General features: G+C 43.7%; 1 protein-coding gene across 1 annotated transcript; it reads right to left on the reverse strand.

The window, feature by feature from the left end:
- Positions 1-1726: 1726 nt before the first annotated feature.
- On the reverse strand, positions 1727-11759 carry TIPIN (TIMELESS interacting protein; the record flags this gene model as incomplete). The annotated part of the gene is made up of 7 exons (XM_080692665.1): positions 11614-11759; positions 11436-11501; positions 10759-10834; positions 6241-6363; positions 5963-6026; positions 4772-4978; positions 1727-1911 (listed from the first exon to the last, which is right to left on the reverse strand). The coding sequence occupies exons 1-7, from the start codon at positions 11754-11756 to the stop codon at positions 1727-1729; spliced, it is 864 nt and encodes a 287-aa protein (XP_080548791.1). The 5' UTR covers positions 11757-11759.
- Between the last annotated feature and the right edge of the window lie 12337 nt (positions 11760-24096).

Raw genomic sequence — 24096 nt, forward strand, 5'->3', positions numbered from 1 at the left:
ACCCCCTACCCTATTTTTTATTATTTTGAAATGGGGTTTCAGTTGCAGAAGGCCTCACTAAATAGCTGAGGCTGTCCGCAAACCACAATCCTCTGGTCTCAGCCTCCCAAATGCTGGGATTACAAGCGTGCGCCACCTCGCCGGGTTAACCCTTTTTATTTTGAAAGAGGGTCTAGCCAGGCGTGTGGTGCATGCTTGTAATCTTAGCATTGGGAAGGCTGAGACGGGAGGATCACGGTTCACGGAAAGCCTCAGCTACTTAGTGACCCTGTTTCAAAATAAAGAATAGGGCTGAGGGTGTAAGTTCAGAGGTAGAATGCTCCTGGGTTCCATCCCCAGTAAGAGGGTCTAAGTTGCCAAGGGTCTAAGTTTCTGAGGGTGGCCTTGCTGTAATCTTCTTGTCTCAGCCCTCCAAAGTACTGGGACTACAGCCCAGCTCATGTTCCCTTTTAAGTATTAAAGTAACTTATCATAGCAAGGTGTGATCCACACTTGTAATCCCAGTACTAGGAATGAGACAGGAGAATCACAGGTTCGAGCATAGCCTTAGCAAGTAGTGACTCTCATCAACCTCATGAGACCATTTCAAAATAAAATTAAATAGACCTGGGGGGTGTAGCTAAGAGGTATGAGTTCAATCCTCAGTACCACAAAATAAACGCTCTTAAAATATAGGCAAATACTTAAACATCTTGCCTGAAGTACAAATTATAGAACTAAGTAATGATGAGACACTTCATAAAACCTCTAAATGCAGTTTCAAAATAATTTTATTTATTTTTAAAAATAGACATTTAGAAGCTGTAGGTATACCTCAATGAAAGAGTACTTACTTATCATGTACAAGGCCCTGGGCTAGATACCCAGCACCACACAAAAAATATTTTTTTAAAAAGGCATCAATATCTAGTACACATTTACATCTTAAAACATTACCTAATTTAGTGAAGACAAGACATTTAATGCAACCTAGCAATAGCATATTAAACTATTAATCATTTGTGAAGTTACATGTACATAAAAATTAACACTAAAGCTGGGTGTGGGGGCGCACGCTTATAATCCCCGTGCTTGGGAGGCAGAGACAGGAGGATCGCACAGGTTCGAAGCCAACTGCGCTGGCTTAAGAGACCCTGTTTCCAATTTTTAAAAAAAAGTATAAAATAGGTCTAGGAGTGTAGCCTGGAGGTAGAAGGGTTTCCAGGTACCCCAGTACCACAAAAAAAAAAAAAAAAAAAAAAAAAAACCAAACACACCAACTCTAAATAAGTAGACTTAACTAGACAAGTGTGGTAGCACATGCTTGATGCTTGTAATCCCAGTACTTGGGAGACTGAGACCAGGAGGATTGTAGGTTTGAGGACAGCCTCAGCAAATTTTGAGTCTCATCAACCTAGTGAGACCCTGTTTCAAAATACAGTAGGGCTGGGGGTATAGCTTGGAGGTAGCTGCCCCTGAGTTCCACCCCTAGTAATACAAAAAAGTAAAAATAAATAAACTAAGGTTAATACATGACAATTAAAAATAAATATCAGATAAATACCAGATTTTAAACAAAAATCTCTAAGGTTTACTACCTAAGGATTTTCTCAGGAAGGAGACAAGATGTATAGTGAATCAAACTTGCAGGACATTGAGCATTTGAATAGATACAGGGTCTATTCATGGTGAGCTACCTAATCACAGTAACGTTTCTGGATGAAGCATAACTTTACTTTTATATATCTTAAAAGGACTGGTCCAGTTGTGTTTCCTCCAACTTTAGCTCCTCTTCACTTACAGTACTGACAGAAGTGTCATTACGTGCAGTGTCTAGAGTGTCTTTGTTTAATCCATTTGACCCTTCCCTTCCATCCTCACCAGAATTAATCTCTTCGACTGTCTGGACGCTGGGTGTGTTCACCGATGTGTCTAAAATAAAGAAATCAAATGATCCAATCACACACGATCCAATCACACTTCCTAAGTACAAATCTCTTCAAAGGGTCTTGGGCTGGGATACAGCTCAGTGGGACAGTATGTTCTGAGCATGAAGCATGAGGTCTAGGGTCTTTGCCTTTTGTGTACTGGGGACTGAATCTAGGGGTCCTTTCCTGGCTGCACTATATCTCTAGCCCTTTTTATTTTGAGACAGGGTCTCATTAAGTCTGGCCTCAAACTTGTAATCCTCCTGCCTTAACCTCCTAAAAACATAGGTTACATAGGTTTGTACTATGGGATTCTGCTCAGATGAATGATATTAAACTCAAACTCTTGAATCATAACCAAATGTAACTTCTCATTCAAAATCAGAATTACTTGTAGCCAGGCATGCTGGTACATGCCTGTAATCCCCAGTACTTGTAAGGCTGAGAAAGGAAGGTCACAGGTTCCAGACAACTTCAGCAACTTAGCCAAACCCTGTTTCAAAGTAAAAAAAAATTTAGAAAAGGACTGGGGATATAAAAAGAGCCTGTTTCAAAATAAAAATAAATAAAAGAGTTAGGGGTATAGCTCAAAGGTAAAAGATCCCCGAGTTTAATACCTAGTATGACAAAAAAGGGGGGGTGAATATACACAAATTTTCTACAGTGCTGAGGAGTCAGTCCAGGGCACTCTACCACTGAGCTACATTGCAGTGGTTCATTTTTGGTTTTATTTTGAGAAGTTGCTGAGGCTGCCCCAAACTTGTAATCCTCCTGCCTTACCTTCCCAAGTCTCTGAGATTATGCGTATGCACCACCACACCTAGCCAGGAAAAAAAGGACTTTTGAAGGATTTAGATTTTTTTTTTTTTTTGAGGTACGGGGGATGAAACCCAGGGTCATTCTACCTCTGAGCTATGACCCCGGTCCTATTTTTTCTTTATTTTGGAACAAGGTCTCACTGAGTTGCAAAAGGCCTAAGTAGTAGCTGAGGCTGTCCACGAACCACAATCCTACTGTCTCAAGCCTCCCAAATGCTGGAATGACAAGCATGTGCCACCACACCCAGCAGATTTAGAATTTTTTCAGAGGTAGTTAAAGCCGGGCATGGTGACTCATGCTTGTAATCTCAGTACTTGGGAGGCTGAAACAGGATGACTGAAGGTTGAAAGCCAAGCTCAACAAAGTAGTAAGACTCTCATCAACCTAGCAAAACCCTGTTTAAAAAAATAAAAATAAACCCGGGCATGGTGGCGCACGCTTGTAATCCTAGCATTTGGGAGGCTGAGACAGGAGGATCCAAGTTCACAGACAGCCTCAGCTATTTAGTGAGGCCCTTTGCAATTCTCTGAGACCCTGTTTCAAAATAAAGAATAAAAATAGGGCTCGGGTGTGGCTTGGAGGTAGAATGCCCCTGGGTTCCACCCCCAGTACTGAAAAAAAGAGAAAAAAAAAGTCTGCATGGTGGCACATACTTGTAATCCCAGTACTTGGGAAGCTGAGACAGGAGGATTGCAGGTTAGAGATAGCCTCAGCAAATAGTGAGACTCTTATAAGCCTAGCAAAATACTGTTTCAAAAATAAAAACAGAGCCGGGCATGGTGATGCATGCTTGTAATCCCAGCATTCAGGAGGCCAAGACAGGAGGATCGGGATTTGCGGCCAGCCTCAACTACTTAGGCCCTTTGCAGCTCAGTGAGACCGTTTGAAAATAAAGAATAGGGCTGGGGGTGTAGCTTGGAAGTAGAATGCCCTGGGCTTCCATCACCAGTTCTAAAAAATTAAATAAATAAATAAATAATAAAAACAAAGGCTGAAACAGGAGGATCATGGTTCGTGGCCAACCTCAGCTTCTTAGAATCTTTACAACCCAGTGAGACCCTGTTTCAAAATAAATAAAAAAATAAGGCTGGGTATATATCTCAAAGGTAGAATCCCCCTGAGTTAGCCAGGCATGGTGGCACACGCTTGTAATCCCCTCGCTTGGGAGGCTGAGACAGGAGGATCTCACTGGTTTAAAGCTAGCCTCAGCTACTTAGTGAGGTTCTCAGCAACTTAGTGAGACCGTTTCCAAATAAAATATAAAATAGTTCTGGGAGTATAGCCCGGAGGTAGGAAGCCTCTGGGTTCTACCCCCAGTACCACCAAAAGATCTCCCTGAGTTCCACCCCCAGTACTGCAAAGAAACAAACAAACAAAGCCGGGCGTGGTGACTCACACTTGTAATCCCAGTACTGGGAGGCTGAGACAGGAGGATCACAGTTCGTGGCCAGCCTCAGCTACTTAGTGAGGCCTTCCACAATTTAGTGAGACCCTGTTTCAAAATAAAGAATAAAAAACTGAGCTAGGGGTGTAGCTCAGAGGTAGAATTCCCCATGGGTTCAATCCCCAGCACCATCAAAAAAAAAAAAAAAAAAAAGAAAGAGCAAGAAAATAGGTCTTGGAGTGTAGCTCAGAGGTAGAATGCCCCTGGGTTCAATCTGCAGTGCCACCAAAATAAAAAATAAAAAAATCAGTTAAGTAAAATAAACTAGGACTAAGGTTGTAGTTCAAAAGTAGAAAGCCCAAGTACAACCCTCAATACCAAAAAAAAAAAAAAGAGGTGCTCAGTTATCCAGAAAACAATCTTAGACTAATATATTCTTTGAAGATTCCAAATAGTGAGCACACACGCGCACGCACGCTCGCGCTCTCTCTCTTCTCTCTCTCTCTCTCTCTCTCTCTCTCTCTCTCTCTCTCAAATATAAACTTAATATCACACTCTTCGATTCTAAGAGGTATTTTATCTTGGGAGATAGAAAAGTTAACATTTCTATCATGTCCTTGATATATTCATGGGAGCTTATAAAAACCAGCATAAAACTTACCATTTCCTAGGGACTGACTATTACTCAGTAGCTTTGCCTGCCTTCTCTCCAAGGCCAGTTGTTTATTTCTCTCAATTCTTTGTTGCTGCTCTTCTGTTAGGCTTCTGCTGGACTCAGAAACAAACTTCTCACTTTCAGATGAGTTTGTCAAAAAGGGATCGAATTCAGTAGCAGTTACATCAAGCCCATTATTTTCCGCTCCTTCATCTGTAGCAGAGAAGAAAAAGTTAGTATACCTATAGTGTTAGATTAGTAATAAAAAGAGCTAATGTAGCTTTTAACTGAAAAGCATTTTAAAGGGGAAAGAGGCCAGACCTAAAGAAACAACTGATGATGTATGAAACTGTTGTGAATACATGCTTGATTTTACATGATTTTTCTTTTTTTGGTAGAACTGTGGATTGAACCCAAAGGTATTCTACCTTTGAGCTAGACCCCCAGCCCTATTTTTTATTCCTTAGTTTGAAACAGGGTCTCACTAAGTTGAAGAGGCCTCACTAAGTAGCTGATGCTGTCCACAAACCTGCAATCCTCCTGTCTCAGCCTCCCAAGTACTGAAATTACAAGCATGTGCCATTACGCCTGGCTTACATGCTTGATTTAAACAAAAATAATTTTTTTAAATAAAGAGGCATGTTAAGTCAAATGGAAATACTATAAATGTATGGAGCCATCGCACAGAAAATCTGATAACTATACAGACCCTGTCGGCAGGAACCATCTGTTTTAATGTGCGTGACTGTCTATGACTGCACTGTACAACTAACAAATGCAATCAACACAAAGAACAGTCACATAGGTCTTAGTAAAGTCCTGAATGCAGTATCTGTACTTAAAATGAAATGCAAACTTTCATCAACAAATTATTCAGCCTAAATTCCAAAAGCCACTTTTTCTAATGTTGCTTATGAATACTTTATCTTTTTTTTTTTTTTTTTTTTTGCAGAACTGAGGATTGAAGCCAGGGGCATTCTATCTCTGAGCTACACCCCCAGCTCTAGTTATTATTTATTTTGAAACAGGGTCTCACCAAGTTTCTGAAGGCCTCAGTAAGTAGCCGAGACTGGCTGCAAACCTATAATCCTCCTGTCTCAGCCTCCCAATTACTGAAGTTACAAACATATGACAGCAGACCTGGCAACTAGCTTTAAAAGCAAAATTGTTAAATAGTAAATAAACCTATATACTTGCCATTATTGCTAACAAAATCTTCATGTAAAATAGGGAGATCAAGTCGAATTCGTTTTAAACAAGTCTGAAAATACAAAAGATATTTTTACACTTCAATCACTGTTAGGGAGGGAAATGATTATTCATTTCATTTGTTCCTCAAACAACTACTACTAATTTTCCCTCTCTACCAACACAGATTTCTAAACGAAGACCCCCAAATAGCAATTTAGCTTTTAACTAAATCTACCCTTGTCCTATTCAGCATTGTGAATGACATTCATGATAATCACAATTACCTGAACTTCCTTTTTATTTCCCAGGTATTCAACTCTGTCAATAAAGTCCTCAAACTGCAGTTTGGGGAATAGCCTATGCGCCCAGTGCTCCATGTGTCTGATTAGTGTCTTCAAGTCTTCAGCCTGGCACATAAAAATAAAAATGCTAAACAGAAGACTCATTCACACACCTAGCCCTGTCAGCACATTTTAAAACTGAAAAGCAATATCAAAGTCACTGATGTTATATTTATAAGGTTGAGAAACTTTTTAACTTTTGTAGTCATGTCAAGATTTTTTTTTAATTACAAGAAAAAGCCGGGCATGGGTGCACGCTTGTAATCCCAGCATTCAGGAGGCTGAGACAGGCAGAGACAGGAGGATCGCAGTTCACAGACAGCCTCAGCTACTACTTAGTGCGGCCCTATGCAACTCTCAGTGAGACCCTGTTTCAAGATAAAGAATTAAAAAATAGGGCCGGATAAGCCAGGTGTGGTGGCACATGCTTGTAATCCCAGCATTTGGGAGGCTAAGACCAGAGGATTGCAGTTCGTGGATAGCTTCAACTACTTAAGTGAGGCCCTCCGCAACTTAGCGAGACCCTGTTTCAAAATAAAGAATAAAAAATAGGGCCAAGGGTGCTGCTCCGAGGCAGATTGCCCCTGGGTTCCATCCCCAGTACCAAAGAAAAAGTTACAGGAAAAGCCAGGCATAGCACACTTGTATCCCAGTACTTGGGAGGCTGAGACAGGAGGATCCAAGTTCGTGGTCAGCCTCAGCTATTTAGTGAGGCCATCTGCAACTTAGCGAGACCCTGTTTCAAAATAAAAATAAAAAATGGGACTAGGGGTAGAATGGCCCTGGGTTCAATCCCAAGCACCACAAAAAAAAAAAAAAAAAAAAAAAAAAAACTGCAATCCTCCTGTCTGTCACAACTGGCTCAAAAAAATTTTTAATACAACATGTCAACAAATCTTTCAGGAGAAAAAAAAAAATCGTTCAGGAATAACTGAACATTGTGACAGGTCCCTAAATCATATATAGAGAAGAAAGCATTCAGAATTCAGAACTCTAAGAACATATTTAGAAACCCCAAGTGTAGAAACTAGCAAGAAGAGTTTAAACAGTGTCAAGCCATAATACCGTGCTATATTTCAAATTCCAATTAAAAATTGTTCAAATGAGCCAGGTGTGGTGGTGCACGTTTGTAATCCCAGCATTTGGGAGGCTGAGACAGGAGGATCTGGGTTCACGGACAGCCTCAGCTACTTAGTGAGGCCCTTTGCAACTCAGTGAGACCCTGTTTCAAAGTAAGTAAGTTTTAAAAATAGGGTTGGAGGGTGTATCATGGAGGTAGAATGCCCCTAGGTCCCACCCACCCCCCAAAAAAAATGTTTATAATGAGCCAGGTGTGGCAATGCATGCCTGTAATACTAGTATTGGGGAGGCTGAGGAGGACTGCAAGTTTGAGGCCAGCCTCAGCAAGTACTGAGACTCTCCTCAATCTAGCAAGACCATGTTTCAATATAAAAATAAAATAGGGCCGGGGCTGTAGCTCAGAGGTAGAATGCCCCTGGGTTCCATACCTAGTATCACACACAAGCGAAAAAAGAATTGTTAAAATGAGCCAAGCAAGCAGGTGTGGTGGTGCACGCTTATAATCCCAGCATTTGGGAGACCAAGACAGGAAGATCACAGTTCGAGGACAGCCTCAGCTACTTAAGTGAGGCCCTTTGCAACTCAGTGAGACCCTGTTTCAAAATAAAGAATAAGAGCCGGGCATGGTGGTGCATGCTTATAATCCCACCGCTTGGGAGGCTGAGACAGGAGGATTGCACACGTTCAAAGCCAGCCTCAGCTACTTAGGCTCTCAGCAACTTAGTGAGACCCTGTTTCCAAATAAAGTACATATTTAAAAAAAAGATATGGGAGTATAGCCCAGAGATAGAAAAGCCCCTGGGTTCCACCCTTAGTATCACACACAAAAAAGAAAGAATAAATACCAGTACCACAAAAAAATAAAAATGAGCCAAGCATAGTAGCACACACATTTGTAAACCCAGATAGAGGAAGACAGGTTGGCTGCCAGCCTTAGCAACTTAATGAGGTCCTCAACTTAGTGAGACCCTGCTTCAAAATGAATAAAAACAAGGCATATTGGCACACGGCTATAATCCCAGAACTTGAAAGGCTGACACAAGTTTGAAGCTAGTCTTTGCAATTTAGCAAGGTTCACGACAATTTAGTGTGATCTTTCTTTCTTTCTTTCTTTCTTTCTTTCTTTCTTTCTTTCTTTCTTTTTTTTTTTTTTTTTTGCGGGTCTGGAGATGGAACCCAGGGGCATTCAACCTTCAAGCTACACGCCCTGCCCTATTTTTTATTCTTTATTTTGAAACAGGGTTTCACTAAATTGCGGAGGGCCTCACTAAGTAGCTGAGGCTGTCTGTGAACTGTGATCCTCCTGTCTCATCCTCCCGAATACTGGGATTACAAGCGTGTGCCACCACACCTGGCTTGAGACCCTGTTTCTAAAAATTAAATTAAATGGGGCTAGAGGTGTAGTTTGGAAGTAGAATGCCCAGGGGTTCAATCCCCAGACTGAAAAATAAAAAAGGAAAAGAAATATTATAGGGATAAATGTGTAGCTCAGAGGTAGAATGTCCCTAGGTTCAATCCCAATATCACACACACGAAAAAAAGAAAAAAGAATTGTTAAAATGAGTGGGGCAGCCAGTCGTGGTGGCACACGCTTTTAATCCCAGTGCTTGGGAGGCTGAGACAGGAGGATTGCACAGGTTCAAAGCCAGCCTCAGCTATTTAAGTGAGGCTCTCAGCAACTTAGTGATACCCTGATTCCAAATAAAATATAAAATAGGTCTGGGAGTATAGCCCGGAGGTAGAAAGCCTCTGGGTTCCACCCCCAGTACCACAAAAAAAAAAAAAAAAAAAAAAAAAGAGAAAGAAAGAAAGAGAGAGAGAGAAAAGAAAGAAAGGAAAAAATGAGTGGGGCATGATGGCTCACACCTGTAATCCCAGTACTTGGGAGGCTGAGCCAGGAGGATTACAGGTTCAAAGTTAGCCTCATCAATTAGTGAGACTCTCAGCAACCTAACAAGACCTTGTTTCAAAACAAATACACACAAAAAAGGGCTGGGAGTATAGCTAGGAGGTAAATTACCCCTGGTTTCAATCCCTAATATCACAAAAAAGGAAAAACAAACAAACAAACAGAGGAGTATGGCTTAGTGGTAGAGCACTCACCTAACGTTTGCAAAGCCCTAGAGGAGATCCCCCAGCACTGAAAACTGTGTGTGTGTGTGTGTGTGTGTGTGTGTGTGTGTGTGTGTGTTGCTGGGGAGGATCACAGGTTTACAGCTAGCTGCAGCTACATATTAAGGCCATTACAAACTTGGTGAGATCCTATTTCAAAATAAAGAATAAAAAATAGGACTTGGGGTATAGCTTTGAGGTGGAATGCCCGAGTTCAATCCCTAGTACTACAAAAAATAAATATATGAAATGCCCTGATTTATGTTTATTTTGTGGCAACAGAACACAGGTACGTGTGTGTGTGTGTGTGTGTGTGTGTGTGTGTGTGTGTGTGTTTGGTGAGGTACTGGAGACGAAACCAAGGGGCATTCTACCTCTAACCAACACCCCCAGCTCTATTTTTTTATTTTTTATTTTGAAACAGGGCCTCACTGAGCTGCAAAGGGCATCACTTAGTAGCCGAGGCTTTCTGTGAACGAGATCCTCCTGTCTCAGCCTCCCAATGCTGGGATTACAAGCGTGCATCGCCACGTCCGGCTGCCTTATACTCTTTGTGTCCAAATGTGTAATTTTTCAGCCTCCCAGGTTTGAAGTCTTGGAATTATTTCTCTTCCTTCCCTACTTGCTCATAGCCAGTCACCTACAGGTCCCATGTGCTGTACATCTCTCCACTATTACCCTCTCTGGGCTGGTATCACCTCATCCCACTGGTGGTAAAACAGCCTGAGCTGCGGCCTGCCTTGGTTTCTCCTTCCAAATTATCCTACATTCCATACCTAAATGGGAAGCGGTACTCACTGATGTATAAATATTATTTTATTTAAGTTATAAGGTGCAAAGTCAAGACACACTTTTAATTACTGACACAGGCTACTTGAACTTTAAAATTTAGCTTCCTTAATTAGAAGCTAAAACCTACGCTGCAGGTTAAAATTTAAAGAGGAACACAGTTAAGCACTTTAAACTACAACTTCTATCTCCAGTTCTAGATGATTCAAATATAATAGGATTTGTGCCAGGCGTGGTGGCGCACGCTTGTAATCCCAGTAATTAGAAGGATGAGACAGGAGGATCACCAGTTCACAGCCAGCCTTAGCAATTTAGTGAGGTCCTCCACAACGTAATGAGACCCTATTTGAAAATAAAGAATAAAAAACAGGGCTGAGAGCGTAGCTCAGAGATAGAATGCTCCTGAGTTCAATCCAGAGCTCCGCAAAAAAAAAAAAAAAAAAAAGAAGAAATCCAAAATAAAAATTAGGCATTTCTTACCTCATGACCTTTCCCTTTGAATTTTGTCTTTTCAAACACATGTCTTAAAGCTGGAAGCCCTCTCTCTGAAATTAATCTGTGAATAGAAATACATTTTGAACTTCAAGTGTCCTAAAGTCATGTCCACACCAAGACCATAGATGAAAAAATATGCTCTCCTGAACAGAAAAAGCTTATAGAAATCTACTTATAGCCGGGCGTGGTGGCGCACACTTGTAATCCCAGCATTTGGGAGGCTGAGACAGGAGGATCGCGGCTCTCAGCCAGCCTCAGCTACTTAGTGAGGCCTTTTGCAACTCAGTGAGATCCCATTTCAAAATATGAATAAAAAATAGGGCTGGGGGTGTAGCTCTGAGGTAGACAGCTCCGGGGTTCTATTCCCAGTACCACAAAAAAAGATATATCTATTTGTTATAGTAATAGTAGCGCATGCCTCTAATTTCGATACTTGGGAGGTTGAGACAAGAGAATCACAAGTTGGAGATCAGCCATCTGTAACTTGTGAGACCCTGTTTCAAACTACAAAAGGAATGGGGATGTAGCTCAGAGGAGTTCATCACCAGTAACACACACACACACCCTTCTGATCTCCAAATCATCCCAACCATAAGCTTCTAACATTAGAACAACAACAGTGGCTGTAAAAACAAAGTATAAATATATATAGAAAAACGTACCTCTGAGCATCTAGCTTGGGAATATTCCTTTTAACCGTTCTCTTTGGAGGTACAGGAACAGGCACTCTGCTCCTTGATTCTAGAGAAATACAACAAGATTTAGTATTAAGAAACTTGAGCCTTATTTGCAGATGTACACTTCCATGTGAATAACTGAACATGGATACTTTTGCGACACTCTTGATACCGACCTTCATCAGGTTCAGCTCCTTCGCCATCTCTCTCTGGGGAAGCTGGAGGTGGGAAAGGAGGAAAAGTCTCATCTTCTCCATGCTCATACTCTGGTATATCAAGCAAACCATCCTCTTGTGGTTCTAGCATCTTTTCCTCTGGGTGAAAAAAGTATTTTATTTTCAATCATCCAAAACAGTGTGTGTGTGTTACTAGGAATGGAACCCAGGGGCATTCTACCTCTAAGCTACATCCCCAGCTCTATCTTTCAGTCCTTTTATTTTTTTGAACAGGGTCTCACTGAAGGGCCTAAGTAGCTGAGGCTGTCCACGAACAGCGATCCTCCAGTCTCAGCCTTCGAAATGCTGAAATTTCAGGCGTGTGCTACCACACTCAGCACCTTTTTATACAGTCAAGTTTTATCAGCAGCAAGATTCACATGTTTCAACTAAACAGGTGAAATGGGCACACATCTGTAACCCAGTGCTTGGGAGGCTGAGACAGGAAGATCTTAAGTTCAAGGCCAGCCTCAGCAACTCCCTCCAAATTTAGTTAGACCCTATTTCAAAATAAAAAAGATAAAATAGGGCTGGGGGTATAGCTCAGAGGTAGGATGTCCCTAGGTTCAATTTCCACTACCACAAAATAATAATAATAACAATAACAATTCTAACAATGACTAGGCTAGAAATCAGAACTAGGGCCGGGTGTAGTGGTGCACCCTTATAATTCCAGCATTTGGGAGGCTGAGACAGGAGGGTGTGCAGACAGCCTCAGCTACTTAGTGAGGGCCTCTCCAACTCAGTGAGACCCTGATTCAAAATAAAGAATAAAAAATAGGGCTGGGGGTATAGCTTAGAGGTAGAATGACCCTGGGTACTACCCCCAGTACCCCCCCCCACACACAAAAAGAAATTAGAACTAGGTTCTAAGGTGGATACTACCATTAAATAACTATGATTTTTAACCAATTATTTTTAACCAATTATTTTATCTCTACTAAGTTTTCTATACCATAAGGGGATTAATTTTATTTTCATAAGATTCTAAACTGTGATACAAAAAGTTATCAAATACGCTGGGAAGAGTCAGGCGTGGTGGTACATGCTTATAATCCTACTGGGAGACTAAAACAGGAAGATCACACATTCGCCACCAGCCTCAGCTAACTAGTGAATCCCTCTGTAACTTAGTGAGACCCTGTTTTAAAAGAATAAAAAATAGTGCTGGGGGTGTAGCTTAGAAGTAGAATGCCCCTGGGCTCAATCCCCAGTGCCGCAAAAAACAAAAACAAAAACAAACAAACAAACATATACACAAAAAGACTGGGTACAAGCCAGGTGTGGTGGCACACGCTTGTAATCCCAGCATTCAGGAGGCTGAGACCCGGAGGATCACGGTTCGTGGACAGACTTAGTGAGGCCCTCTGCAACTCAGTGAAACCTGGCTTAAAAAAGGGGGGGGGGGTATAAAAAATAGGACAGGGGGTATAGCTCAGAGATCGAATGCCCCTGGGTTCCATCCCCAGACAGACCTGCCCCCCCCCCAATAAAAAGGCTGGATACAGATAATTCTCCCTACAACCAGAACAGCTTTATGAGTGTTACTGATCAACACCAGGGCTTTGTACATGTCAGGCAAGTTCTCTACCACCTAACTACTCCTCAACCCTGGAGTAGCGTTTTTTTGTGTGTGTGGGGGGGGTGGTGGGGTGGTACTGGTGATTAAACCCAGCAGCATTCTACCTCAGAAGTATATCCTCAACCTTTTTTATTTAAAAACATGGTCTCACTAGGATACTGAGGCTGTTCTTGAGCCTGAAATCCTATCATAGCCTCCCAAATACTAGGATTCAGGCACGAACAACCATGTCTGCTTAGAGTAGCACTAGTTTTCTAGATAAGCTTACCTTTTTCTTGGTCTGGGGACCGAATCTAGGGGCATCTCCTATGCAGTCCTTTTTATTTTGAAACAGGGTTTCACTAAGTTGCTGAGGCTGGCTTCAAACCTACGATCTCCCTGTCTCAGCCTACTAAGTACTGTACTGGGATTACAAGTGTACACCACAGCACCTGGCTCCAGGTAGTATTTCCATTGAAAAATAGAAAAGTATCTTCAGGCTGGTAACTGGAAAGAATGGTTTTCAGTACCACCTTATCTCACCTCTCAGCAATATCATTCCTTTTTTTTTTTTCTCCATTACTGGGGATCAATCCCAGGAGCATTCTACCTCTGAACTACTCTCCTAGCTCTATTTTTTTATTTTTAAACAAGGTCTCACGAAATTGCAGAGGACCTCACTAAGTAGCTAAAGCTGACCATGAACCTGTGATCCTCCTGTCTTAGCCTCCCAAGTACTGGGTATACAAGCATGTGTGATCACGCCCAGGTTGTCCATTCCTTTTTCTAAAAAATGTTTTCCTTGACATCTAAAACAGTGTACCAAAAAAAGAAAATAGTTTTACTTGTTTATATTTATTTTGGTGGTACTGGGGGTGGAACCCAGGGGCTTTCTACCTCCGGGCTATACTCCCAGACCTATTTTATATATTTTTTAGAAATAGGGTCTCAGCCGGGCATGGTGGTGCACACTTGTAATCCCAACATTCGGGAGGCTGAGACCAGAGGATCGCGGTTTGCAGACAACCTCAGCTACTTAGTGAGGCTCTCTGCAACTCAGTGAGACCCGGTTTCAAAATAAAGATTAAAAAATAGGGCAGGGGGTGTAGCTCGGAGGTCGAATGCCCCTGGGTTCCACCCCCAGACCCGCAAAAAAAAAAAAAAAAAAGAAAAAAAGAAATAGGGTCTCACTAAGTTGCTAAGAGCCTCACTAAGTAGCTGAGGCTGGCTGCAAACCTGTGCAATCCTCCTGTCTCAGCCTCCCAAACACGGGGATTAAAAGTGTGCGCCACCACGCCCGGCGAAAAAAGTTTTATTTGTGTGCTTATCTAACGTTTGTTCATTTGTTCCCCAAACTAGACTGATTGGGGTGGGGGGGTTTCTGGGGATGGAACCCAAGAGCATTCGACCTCCGAGCTACACCCACTGCCCTATTTTTTATTCCTTATTTTGAAACAGGGTCTAAGTTGCAGAGGGCCTAAGGAGCTGAGGCTGTCCGCAAACCATGATCCTCCAGTCTCAGCCTCCCAAATGCTGGGATTACAAGCGTGCACCACCATGCCTGGGTCATACCAGACTAATTCTAAAAAGGGAAAGACCAGGCAGGTCTCAGAGCTCCACCACTGGTGTTCTTAATGATGACACACAATAGGTGCTTCATATATGTTAAGTGAAGAAAGTTACAAAAAAATTTCCAAGCCAGGCACAATAGCCTGCACCTGTAATCCAAGCAGTCCCAGCCTTGGGAGGCTAAGGCAGGAAGAACTAAACCCAAAGAATTGGGATCAGGCTGGCCAACATAGAAATCCAGACTCTTAAAAAAAAAAAGTATTTAGAAAAGTAAGACAGAGCCTGGCATGGTGGTACACACTTGTAATCCCAGTACTTGGGAGGCTAAGACAGGAGGATGGTAGGTTCACAGCCAGCCTCAACTATTTAGCTAGGCCCTCCACAACCAGGTGATACCGTTTCAAAATAAAGAATAAAGCTGGGGGTGGTGGCACACGCTTGTAATCCCAGAATTCGAGAGGCTGAGACAGGAAGATGGTACAGGCTCCAAGCCAGACTCAACTACTTAGTGAGACCCTGTTTCAAAATAAAGAATAAAGCCAGCCGGGCGTGATGGCTTACACTTTTAATCCCAGCATTCGGGAGGCTGAGACCAGAGGACCGCGGTTCGCAGACAGCCTCAGCTACTTAGTGAGCCCTTCACAACTCAGTGAGACTGTTTCAAAATAAAGAATAAAAAATTGGACAGGGGGGTGTAGATCGGGGGTTAAATGCCTCTAGGTTCCAGCCCCAGTCCCGCAAGAAAAAAATAATAATAATAAAATAGGGCGTGGTGAACAAATTTGTAATCCCAGCATTTGGGAGGCTGAGACAGAAGGCTTGCGGTTCGCGGACAGCCTCAGCTACTTAGGCCCTTGGCAACTCAGAGAGACCCTGTTTCAAAATAAAGAATAAAAAATGGGGCAGGGGATGTAGCCCAGGTAGAATGCCCCTGGGTTAAACCCCCAGTTTCGCAAAAATATAAATAAATAAATAAATAAATATAAAATAGGTTTGAGAGTGTAGCCCGGAGGTAGAAAATCCCTGGGTTCCATCTCCAGTACCACACACCAAAAAATAAATAAATAAAAATAAAAAATAGGGCTGGGTGTGTAGCTCGAGGTAGAATACCCCTGGGTTCCATCCCCAGTACCGAAAAAAAGACCCACAAAACTTTAATATCCAAACCACAATTCGTCCTCAGACCCTCCTGTTCCCAATGTCCAACTTTCTTCGCCAAGGAAATCCTCCCAGGCTGACTCCACGTCCCCCTGGGTGCCCCCGAGCACAGCAAACCTGCCGGCCCTCTTCTCCGGCCTGCGCCGTCCACCCTCTCCAACCGCATTCACCCGCTGCACTCGGGACGCCCCGTACGGGCGGACCCTACACAGCAGCTGGCGCCAGAAAGATGCACCAGAAACACGTTCCCGCCAGGTAAGGGCTGGGCTTGACCACAGGCGGCTGGAAACCACGCGAGCGGCGAGCGGCGAGGGCGCCCGGCCCCCCAGCCCGGCCGCCCCACTGTCCCACCCGCCGCTCGCACGCTCTCACCTCCCGCAGACCGCAGCCGCCCTAGCGCGACGCTCAAGGAGCCCGCACGTCGCACTTCTCGCGAGACTTCGAGCTCCGGCCGGGAACTGAGCCCTCGGAATTTGGCGCCAAATCTCCGCCCCGCCCAGCCGCGCTTCCGGTCCCCTGACCCCACCCCGGCACCGCTTCCGCCACGCTCGGTCTCTGCTTCCGCCTCGCGGCGGGCGCCTGTGCATCTTAGGTTGCTGGCTAAGTTTTTAGTTTTTACTTTGTGGGTACTTTAAACTTTGAAGTTCGGTCTTTTTTTTTTTTTTATTAGACTGAGTTGTGGACAGAGTAAAAACGGTAGCGTCGAGACGCACTGGTGCGAAGATACCGCTTCTGCAGAGCTCTGCAGAATGCCTTGAGCAGGAGTGTCCGGTCAGTGCCCCCTCCCCGGCACAGGGGATACCACGACACCGACCAAGCCCTTTCGGGCTGGACTGGAACTTGAGACCCTCCTACCTGAGCCCCTCAAGTATTTAATAAAACAGCCACAAGCCATTGGCAGGCTGCCCATTTTCTTAACATATGAAGTCATTTATTTTGTGCGTGTGGTACTGCAGATTGAACCCAAGGACATAGGATATCCATGGAAAAAGGGACTCACTAAGTTGCTCAGAGCCTCGCTAAATTGCTGAGGCAAGCTCACAGCTGCGATCCTCCGGTCTCGAGCCTGCCTTGTACTGGGATTACAGGTGTGCACCTCCACACCCATCTTACCCTCAGCCCTTTTTATGAGTTTATCTGGACACTATCTCTTGCTAGGCTGAGAGTCTCGCAATGTTACTGAAGCTAGCTTCGAAATGGCCGTTGCCCTGTCTCAGCCTCAACAGTACTGGATCTAAGCTGGGCGTGGTGGCGCATGCATTTGGGAGGTTGAGGATGGCGGTTCACAGACAGCCTCGGCTACTTGGTGAGGCCCTTTGCAACTCAGTGAGACCCTGTTTCAAAAAATAAAGAAAAAAGCCGGGCGTGGTGCCGCTCACTTCTAGCATTCAGGAGGCAGAGACCGGAGGATTATGGTTCGCGGACATCCTCAGTTACTTAGGCCCTCTGCAACTCAGTGAGACCCTGTTTCAAAAATAAAAATACTGGCCGGGCGTTGTGGCGCATGCTTGTAATCCCTGCGCTTGGGAAGCGGAGACAGGAGGACCACGCAGGTTTGAAGCCAGACGAGCTGGCTTAAGAGACCCTGTTTCCAAAACTAAAAAAAAAAAAAAAAAAAAAAAAAAAGGGTCTGGGAGTGTAGCCCAGATATAGAAGGGCTTCCAGGAACCCCAGTACCACCAAAAAAAATAAAGTAAAATAAAATAAAAATACTAGCCGGGCGTGGTGGCGCACGCTTGTAATCCCACCATTCAGAAGGCTGAGACCGGAGGATCGCGGTTCCCGGACAGCCTCAAGCTACTTAGGCCCTCCAAAACTTAGTGAGACCCTGTTTCCAAATAAAGAATAAAAAATAAGGCAGGGGGTGTAGCTCAGAGGTCGAATGGCCCTGGGGTTCCATCCCCAGACCCGCAAAATAAATAAATTAATTAATTAAAATAGGGCTGGGGGTGTACACTGCCCCTGGCTTCCATGCCCGATAACACACACAACACACACACACACACACACACACACAATCGATTCAATATGCCATAAACAGTTCTGTGCATATTGTGCTGATAAATAAGACACTGAAAAGATTTAACAAGTTTGTCATTTAATAAATCTGAATTCATTTTCACCACATGGTATTGTATACAGTCATCTGTTTAAACAGATTTCCTTTTAACAGATCTTAGTTTTAAAAAGTCATAGATTGCATTCAGGAGGCTGAGACTGGAGGATTGTAGTTCAGGGACAGCCTCAGCTACTTAGTGAGGCCCTCCACAATTTAGTGAGACCATGTTTCAAAATAAAAAATAGGGTAGGGAGTGTAGTTCGGAGGTCAGATGCCCCTGGGTTCCATCTCCAGACACACACACACACACACACACACACACACACACACACACACACAATCATAGATACTTTGAGTGCTGTATAAATTAATGGATAACAATATTTTTATTTTTTAAACAATATCACTAAGTTGCTAAGGGTCTCCCTAAATTAGCACATGCAGTCTTTAACCTGAGATCCTCCTGTCTCAGCCTACCAAGTACTGAGATTAGAGGTGTGTGCCATTATGCCAAGCAAAACCAATGTAATGCTTTAAAAAGTAAATAGTGGTCGGGCGTGGTGGCTCATGCTTGTGCTTATATCCCAGCATTTGGAGCTGAGAAAGGAGGATCACAGTTCCCGGGGCAGCCTCAGCTACTTAGTGATGCCCTTTGCAACTCAGTGAAACCCTGTTTCAAAATAAAGAATAAAAAATAGGGCTGGGGGCATAGCTCAGAGGTAGAATGTCCCTGAGTTTCATCCCCAATTCCGCAAAAATAAATAAACAAATTTTAAAAACCCAGGCAATGGTGGTAATCCAAGTTCTTGGAAGACTGAGACAGGAGGATAACAGATTCAAGGACAGCCTCAGAAAATAAAGAAAACTTTCAACAATCTGGCAAGACCCTGTTTCAAAATAAAAATAAAGCTGGGCATGGTGGCGCACGCTTGTAATCCCTGTGCTGGGAAGCTGAGACAGGAGGATTGCACGGGTTCGAAGCCAGCCTCAGCTACTTAGTGAGGCTTTCAGCAACTTAGTGAGACCCTGTTTCCAAATAAAATATAAAAAAAGGTCTGGGAGTATAGCCCAGAGGTAGAAAGCCTCTGAGTTCCACCCCCAGTACCACCAAAAATAAATAAATAAATAAAAAATAAAAGCCGGGCGTGATTGTTCACCCTTGTAATCCATCACTTGGGAGGCTGAGACAGGAGGATCATACAGGTTCAAAGCCAGCTTCAGCTACTTAGTGAGGCTCTCAGCAACTTAGTGAGACCCTGTTTCCAAATAAAATAGAAAAAAAAAGGTCTGGAGTATAGCCCGGAAGTAGAAAGCCTCTGGGTTCCACCCCCAGTACCACCAAAAAAAAAAAAAAAAAGAAAGAAAGAAAGAAAGAAAGAAAGAAAGACACCCTGGGTTTCATCTCCAGTACCACCACCGCTAATAATAATAATAATAATAATAATAATAATAATTTATTTATTTATTTATTTTGGTGGTATTGGGGTTCCTGGAAGCCCTTCTACCTCCGGGCTACACTCCCAGACCTATTTTTACATTTTTATTTGGAAACAGGGTCTCCTAAGCCAGCGCGCACGGCTGGCTTTGAACCTGCGCGATCCTCCTGTCTCTGCCTCCCAAGCGCGGGGATTACAAGCGTGCGCCACCACGCCCGACCTAATAATAATAATAATTTAAAAATGAAAATAAAATAGGGTTGGAGTGTAGATCAGAGGTAAAATGCTCCTGGGTTTAATCCTAATACCATACACTAAATTAATTAATTAATTAATTAAAGACCAATGAATGTTCTGGGAAAGATATTTGAAATTTTAGTCTCAGACCAGTTTTGGAAGTAGAATATCTGGGGTCCTACACTGTGATTCCACAAGAAGTCCTGTCTTCCTTCTCCACAGCAGCCCTCTAGGAAGCTGGTATATCCCAAGTCTATCTGCTGCCATTGTGCTATCCAAGGGTAAAAAGCAAAGTACCAATACATGCATGACACCGTCAAATCAGGGGGAGGCTCCTACCCCACATCCCCCCCAAAAAATAAATAAATTTCACCGGGTGTGGTGGCGCACGCTTGTAATCCCCACACTTGGGAGGTGGAGACAGGAGGATACACAGGTTCAAAGGCAGCCGGGCTGGCTTAAGAGACACTGTTTCCAAATAAAAAATAATAAAAATAGGTCTGGGAGTGTAGCCCCGAGGTAGAACGGTTTCCAGGAACCCCAGTGCCACCACACACACACACACACACACACACACACACACACACACAAATAATAAATAAATAAATTTTTTATAAAAGGATGCCAGACCTGACATCCTGTCTGGTTTTAGCCACATCCTTAAATAGCAACTAACACTATATCATCAGCCACCTTGCTGAGGCATCTTTTTCTTTAAATGAAGGGCAAGTGACCATGAAAAGTAGCTCCCAAAATAACCTGTCTGACCAAGAACTGAGGAAGCGGATGCTGCTCAGAGCCGGGCTTCAGTGTCATAGTGTCCCGGTGTCACTGGCAAGCTCACTCAGTTACCCAACAGGGACAGCTGCGGACTTGCAGGAGCGCACACATTCAGACCATGGGTTACATTCCTCAGCTGTTGGTTGGTTGGTTCGGCGTTGGTGGTACTGGGGATTGAGCCCAGGGTCATTCTACCTCCAAACTATACTCCCAGCCCCATTTTATTTTTATTTTGAAAAAGGGTCTCACTAGGTTAATGAGAATTCACTGCTGAGGCCATCTTTATACTTGTGATCCTCTTGTCTCAGCCTCTCAGGTACTGGGATTACAAGCTTGTGCCACCACGCCCAGCTTAGAGTTATTATTATTATTATTTTTTTTTTTTGCGGGTCTGGGGATGGAACCCAGGGACATTCTACTTCCGAGCTATACCCCCTGCCCTATTTTTTATTCTTTACTTTGAAATAGAGTCTCACTAAGTTGCAGAGGGCCTCACTAAGTAGCTGAGGCTGTCCGCGAACCATGATCCTCCTGTCTCATCCTCCCAATGCTGGGATTACAAGCGTGCGCCACCACGCCCAGCAAGAGTTATTATTATTATAACTGTTCTTTTTTTTCTTTTGCAGTACTGGGAATAGAACCCAGGGGCATTCTACCCCCCAAGCTATACCCCTAGCCCTATTTTTATTCTTTATTTTGAAACAGGGTCTCACTGAATTGCAAAGGGCCTCACTAAGTAGCTGAGGTTGTCCGTGAACCATGATCCTCCCATGCATCCTAAATGCTGGGATTACAAGTGTGCGCCACCATGCCCAGCTATAGGAATTATTATTACAATTCTTTGTGTGTGTGGAACTGGGGATTAATTCTAGGGGCATTCTGCCTTCAGGATACACCCCTAGCCCTATTTTTGATTCTTTAATTTTGAAACCAAGTCTCACTAAGTTGTGGAGGGCCTCATTATGTAGCTGAGGCTGGCCTTAAACCTCAGTCTCAGGCCGGGCGTGGTGGCGCACGCTTGTAATCCCCGCTCTTGGGAGGCTGAGACAGGAGGATCACATGGGTTCGAAGCCAGCCTCAGCTACTTAGTGAGGCTCTCAGCAACTTAGTGAGACCCTGTTTCCAAATAAAATAGAAAATAGGTCTGGGAGTATAGCCCGGAGGTAGGAGGCCTCTGGGTTCCACCCCAGTACCACCAAAAAAACAACAACAAAAAAAAAAAACCTCAGTCTCCCAAGTACTGGGATTACAAGCGTGCACCATGACACCAGCTCTTGCTAAATTATTATTTTTGTGTATGTGATACTGGGGATGGAACCCAGGGTCATTCTACCTCCAAGCTACACCCCCAACCCTATTTTTCATTCTGTACTTTTTAAAATAGTTTTTTTGTTTTGGTTTTGGTTGCACTGGGGGTGGAACCCAGAGGTTTTCTACCTCTGGGCTATACTCCCAGACCTATTTTCTATTTTCTATTTTATTAGAAACAGGGTCTTACTAAGTTGCTGAGAGCCTCACTAAGTAGCTGAGGCTAGCTTCGAACCTGTGTGATCCTCCTGTCTCAGCCTCCCAAACGCGGGGATTACAAGCGTGCGTCACCACGCCCGGCTCATTCTTTATTTTGAAACACGGTCTCACTGAGTTGCAGAGAGCATCACTAAATAGCTGAGGCTGTCTGCAAACTGCTGTTCTCCTGTCTCAGTCTCCTGAATGCTGGGATTACAAGCATGTACCACCACACTCAGCTGCTCAATTTTTGTTTGTTTGTTTGTTTGTTTTGTTTTTCTTTTTTGGTGGTACTGGGGTTTCTGGAAACCCTTCTACCTCCAGGCTACACTCCCAGAGCTATTTTATACATTTTTATTTTTGGAAACAGGGTCTCTTAAGCCAGCGCGGCTGCTTTCCAACCTGTGCGATTCTCCTGTCTCTGCCTCCCAAGCACGGGGATTACAAACGTGTGCCACGACGCCCGGCCTTAAGTTTTTTTTTTTGGTGGTACTGGGGTTCCTGGAAGCCCTTCTACTTCTGGGCTACACTCCCAGACCTATTTTTATATTTTTTTTATTTGGAAACAGGGTCTCCTAAGCCAGTGCGCGCGGCTGGCTTCGAACCTGCGCGATCCTCCTGTCTCAGCCTCCCAAGCGCGGGGATTACAAGCGTGCGCCACCACGCCCGGCAAGTTATTTTTTTAAAAGAGATTCTTTTTTTTTTTTTTTTGTCTTTTTGGAACCAGGATATAACCCAGAGTGCTGCACCTGCAAAGCAGGCACTTTGCCACTGAGCTACATCTCGGCCCTTGCTAAGTTATTTTTAAGTTATTGAGGCTGGCCTCAAACCTGTGATCCTCCTGACTCAGCTTCCCAAGTGTTACAGTGGGCCAAGCGTGGTGGCGCACGCTTGTAATCCCAGCATTCGGGGGGCTGAGACTAGGAGGATCACGTATCACGGACAGCCTCAGCGACTTAGGCCCTCTGCAACTCAGTGAGACCCGGTTTCAAAATAAAGAATAAAAAATTGGGCAGGGAGAGTAGCTCGGAGGTCAAATGCCTCTGGGTTCCATCCCCAAACCCGCAAAAAAAAAAAAAAAAAGAATCACACCAAGTGTTAAAGTGGCACAACATCCTTCTCTGCCCGAATTCCTGTGAAACACCCGAGCTCTGACTACTTTCTGTATTTTAAAATTAATGCCAAAGCATTGGAAATTAGTACCAAAGATGTTTCCCAATACCAGCACACCAAGTACTGAGATTATAGGTGTGCACCATCATGCCAGACTGAGTTCTAATGTGTGTGTGTGTGTGTGTGTGTGTGTGTGTGTGTGTTTCTTTTTCTTTCTTTTCTTTTTTCTTTTTTTCTTTTTTGGCGGTACTGGAGATAGAAACCAGGGGCATTCTAACTCTGAGCTACATCCCCAGCCCGATTTTTTATTCTTCATTTTGAAACAGAGTCTAAGATGTAAAGGGCCTCACTAAGTAGGTGAGGCTGTCCTCCTGCCTCAGCCTCCCTAGTGCTGGAATTACAAGCATGTGCCACCACGCCTGGCTGGCATTCTACTTCTGAGCTATACCTGCAGAGAGTCTCACCAAATTGCTGAGAGTCTCAGGAAGTTGCTGAGGCTGTCCTCGAACCTGCAATCCTCCTGTCTAAATTTTCCAACTACTGGGATTACAAGTGTGTGCCACCACACTGCCTTCATATCTCTTAATTAATTAATTAATTAACTTATTTATTTATTTGGTACTGGGGCAAATTGAACTTAGGGACATTTTACCTGCAAACTATACCCCCAACCTTATTTTATTCTTTTTTTTTGTGTGTGGTACTGGGGATGGAACCCAGGGGCATTCTACCTCCAAGCTACACCCCCAGTCCTATTTTTTATATTTTATTTTGAAACAGGGTCTCACTGAATTACAAAGGGCCTCACTAAGTAGCTGAGGCTGTCTACAAACCACAATCCTGTCTCAGCTTCCCAAATGCTGGGATGAAAAGCATGTGCCACCATGCCTGGCTCCCAGCCCTATTTTTTTATTCCTAATTTTGAAACAGAATCTCACTGAGTTGCAAAGGGCCTCACTAAGTAGTGGCTGAGGCTGGCCATGAACTCCATCCTCCTGTCTCAGCTTCCCAA

This window comes from Muscardinus avellanarius, assembly GCF_963383645.1.
Source record: "Muscardinus avellanarius genome assembly, chromosome: 3".
NCBI lineage: Eukaryota > Metazoa > Chordata > Mammalia > Rodentia > Gliridae > Muscardinus > Muscardinus avellanarius.